Source organism: Chenopodium album, chromosome 25 (genome assembly GCF_948465745.1).
Source record: "Chenopodium album chromosome 25, dcCheAlbu1.1, whole genome shotgun sequence".
NCBI lineage: Eukaryota > Viridiplantae > Streptophyta > Magnoliopsida > Caryophyllales > Amaranthaceae > Chenopodium > Chenopodium album.
The window spans coordinates 5,607,750-5,612,283 of NC_137858.1; the positions used below are offsets into that span (position 1 = coordinate 5,607,750).

At 28.2% G+C, this 4,534-nt stretch overlaps 1 protein-coding gene across 1 annotated transcript; it reads left to right on the forward strand.

Annotated features, from left to right (window-relative positions):
- The first annotated feature begins 2,687 nt into the window (after positions 1 to 2,687).
- On the forward strand, positions 2,688 to 3,232 carry LOC145613272 (cysteine proteinase inhibitor 5-like). The gene is made up of 2 exons (XM_081668345.1): positions 2,688 to 2,843; positions 2,989 to 3,232. Exons 1-2 carry the CDS (start codon positions 2,727 to 2,729, stop codon positions 3,199 to 3,201), a joined length of 330 nt encoding a protein of 109 aa, XP_081524471.1. The 5' UTR covers positions 2,688 to 2,726; the 3' UTR covers positions 3,202 to 3,232.
- The last annotated feature ends 1,302 nt before the right edge of the window (positions 3,233 to 4,534 follow it).

The window sequence follows — 4,534 nt, forward strand, 5'->3', positions numbered from 1 at the left end:
TTTATTCTTTTACTATGATTTTATAAATTACTAGTTTTAAGTCCCGTGCCATGCACGGTTATAAATTTTTTAAATAATCATTTTAAATTAATTATATGTAAAAAATAAATTTCAAAAAAAAAAAAGTAAAGCAATAGTTCAATATATAAACTTACTCAGTTTTAGACATATTTAAATAAATAAGTTCAAACATGCGACATTTTGGACTTTATTGGAGCATTCACATTGTATCTCTTTCATTCCCTTCGGTTTTTTTTTTTTTTTTTTTTTTTATTATCTTAAAAAATTAGCCCTAAATTGAGCTATATCCAAAGCCTTTTTTTTTTCTTCTTCTTCTTCTGATTTGATCTATGAAACTATTAATTATTTTATATATAAAGACAGTTATATTTAGCTAGTATTGATGTAGTTTGCAAAATGTTTAGTACAACACAATTTTTGTCAAGCTTTAATTTAAATTTAAAATATTTAATATTTTGTACAGATTTGTGAATCGTATGGTTGACTTATTTATATTACTTATATAATATGTTATTAACTTAATATGTTCCACCTTCCAATTGTTTTCCTTAATTTCCTTAAATGAAATATAGCAGAAGAAAAAAGGAAAAAAACAAAAAGGCGGGAAAATTTTTCATAACGTAATGACAAGTGTCATTACTTATTTGCTTTTAGTATAGGTTTATAGATAAACTAGTTTTGTCCCGTGCAATGCACGTATTTATAATATATGATTTAGTAATAATAATATTTAATTGAAATTAAATGACATTTGTAACACTTTTTTTGTTTTTTTGAAAACTGAATTTATTAATGTCTATCCTTTAAAAGAATTTTAATTTTGTAATAGAATTTTTTCAAAAAAAAAATTAGAGCATTTTGGAGGGAAAATTTTTCACAAAGTCATGCCAAGTGTCCCTCCGGTGATTATTTTAGTATATAGTATAGATGTTGTAGTTAGTAATCTTAAGCCTTGATAAATTAAGTTCAATCACTAAAAATGAGTTTTGATAAGTGAAAATAAGCTACCACAAAGAGTAAAAAAACTTAATTAAGGATCATATTAATGTAAGTTTTTAATATATAACCAAAATGAAAATTGCAATTTTAACATTTTTTTTTTGCCTTCATATATATTTTGATGTAACTTATATAAGCACACCAAAAATGGCTTCTTAGCCCTCCATATTTATTGTTGAAGATTAGTTTGCAACCGCAATGAAGCCACATACTCTTTGTGATTTTAGCGATTATTTTATACAAATCACCATGTTGAAGCCACTCTTTTAGGAGTTTGTCTATTATATTTTACACATTATTAAATGGTAATTCAAAGACTTTGATATTGTCAACAATTTCTGTACGAAATTTGTGTTTACTTCAAATTGGGAAGTTATATTATAATTCAAGCAGTGATTATAAATACAAAGTTATACCTCGTAATAATTTGTACCAAATTCTCGATGATATTTTGTAATGTAATGAATTTAATTAGTAAAAGTGGGACCCACTTCGAATCTTACTCGACGTGCCAGCAAGTATCATAGTGTCTGCCGTCTAATAAGACTTGGTACCAGATAATTATATAAGTTTCCTTCTCTCTCTTAAAGTTATGATCATCACATGAACATACTAAAAAAAAAAAAGATTTGTCTTTACATCAACTTATACTAAAATAATAAAGGAAATTTCAATTCATTTCTTTTATATATGAAGTTGAGTTTACTATTAATTGAAATCTGGTTAAGTCTATATAGATAATATATAGTACAGACAAACATAGCATGTATTGCGCTGATTGATGGACGGTCATCATTTTTTTTTGGAGGTTTATTATGCTTTCTTTATTTTTTCTAATCACTAGTGTAGAGGATTAGAGTATGATGATTTCATTTTCTGACCTGGCCTTTTACTTAAAGGGTTTGAGAAAAGTATAAAAAATGGTACTCCATCCCTTCGTTACTGTCTTACTGAATATTTGAAATAGTTTGGATGATGTACGCAATGGCGGAACTAGAAAATTTATATTAGTGGGGCCAAATCATGTACGTAGTAATATCTCGCACGCACATAAAATAATATGAAGTATAGTATATTAAAATGTTACAAAAAAGAATGAAACTAAACCAACTAAACTACAATACAATCAACATAATTTTATGCCAACATTTAATAGATAACCAAAACTAAGGGGGGAGAAAATTTTTTTTTTGAAGAAATCGTAACAAATGAAATGCACTCGTATCATCGAAGCAACATGTATAATCAAAATGGGAAGATCTATTAAAAAAAGACTTTATAATGGAGGCTAATAAACGCGGGCCTGGGCCGCACCCGCAAACCAAGAGAAAGAGTCCACTTCACAAGTCTAAGGAGGTTCCATCCCAAAACCATATGGCAATAGGAGGAGTAGCCTCTTAGCCTTATAAAGTGTTTAACTCTCTCTTCTTTAATCAATGTTGGACTCTTACATGTGTTACTTGGTGGGATATACTTCAATAGAGGCAGTCTAAATTAACAAGAATATGTTCAATATGCCAGATAGGCTTATCAAATTAAAAAAGAAATTATAAGCCATAGGCTAATTATTGAATAATTAAAAAAGAAATTATTGTTTCCATTTTCCTATCCTATAAATAGAGAGAGTTTGCAAAAGATAGAGTACCGCAACACATACATACAATAAATCGATACACACCCTACATAACACAAAATCATACGCAAAAATGAGTTCCTCTGATCAACAGGAGAACACCCTTGAAGGTCGACACCCTGTCGACGTGAAGGATTCAAAGATCCAAGAGGTTGCTGCTTGGGCTGTTGCTGAGTATAACAGGAAACATGTAAGTTTTTGTAAAATGAATACTTGACTACACGTCAAACAAAAATCTATCAAACCGTCTTTTACAAGAATTTAATCCTCTTAACGTGCATGTTGTGTGTTATTCTGGTTTACTATGTTTATTTAATCCTCGTTGTAATTTGTAGGAGAAAAACCTCAAGTATGAGGACACTTTAAAAGCGGAACGAGAATGCATAACTGGTTGCACGACGTACCATATTTTTCTGGAGGCATCGGATGATTGCATGATTAGCAAGTATTATACGAAAGTTAATGAAATAATCATTGCAACCCCTATTAAGGAGCTTAAAGAGTTCGATAAGCTTCTAGGAAATGAACCCGTCCCGGTTGCAAACTAATCTTCAACAATATATATGCAACTATGCAAGGCTTATATCAAAAATTCAAAATATATATTTCAAGTTCTATATTACTATGTATGTATTACGTACTATTGAAATAAACAAGTCTTGGATTACATACTTGATTTATGCACTAGTACTACCGTGTAATACTATTTATTATTACTAAATAGAATGCAATGCACATTTCAAATTTGTCAATTTCATATACTTAAAATTATGCTCCCTCCATTTCATAATGTTAGTCCCATATACTATTTTGGGCGTTTCAAAAAGATCTACCCATATTTACAATATTTCATTTATAACTTGATTTTTTGGAATTAATTGGTTGTAGATTTATGACATGACTCTAAGTAAGGAAATTTTTATTTAACAAAATCATAGTTAAAGTAAAATGAAAGGAAGACTTTTCAATGGCTACAATTATAAGTATATGAAAACAAATTTATTTATTTATTATTTTAGTTAAATTGATGGACAAGATTGATCGATCACAAAACGATTTTCCATTTTTTCTTGTTGATTTTTATAAAAATAAGGATGCTACGTACCTGCAATTCCTAAGATTCCTAAGATCAATTGATCAAACATAGTAAATGTTCATCAGACCATCACAATTGTGTTTGTATATGATATTTATTGTCTGACACTTTTTTTTTGTGGGATTAGACTAGTAGAGTATTAGATCATCCTAGCAAAATTAAAACCAAAACCAGAGAAATGAATGGAAGATATTGAAAGCAACGCGTAAAAGAATTTTTTTTTTTAGAAATAAACAATCATCTTAAGATAAATAAATAAAAATAACATCAAATATAAATGAGCTAATTCATCAAAAAAATTCGGTAGAATTCCTTCTTAAACAGATATTTCCAAATTAGAGTGGAGAAATTACTGATTTTATATGGTGTTTTTTTTTTTTAATTATTATTATCTAAAAAGTCAGCTAAATAAATGTATATGATGGGTCTTGTTAATTGAAGGGTTGAGATTCCCTCAATTATAATGGTCATAATTTTATTAACTATTGCAAAACTGTCCATTAATGAAGAATTTATTAAAATTATCAATTTGTCATCTATTCATATCCGAAAAATACACATAAATATATATTATTAACATCTAATAGGAAAAATTTTAAATTATTAACACCCAAAAATTAAACCATTTTTGAACTAATCCCCTGTTTAATTTCTTATTTTAAATTACCATCCCTTAAATTAAATAAATGCTCGGATTACCACCCATTTCAAAAATTCGGTAACTGTGGGCCCAACCTAATTAACTAACTTCCCTCCCTTTTTTTTCTCTCAATTTAATCCTCTCG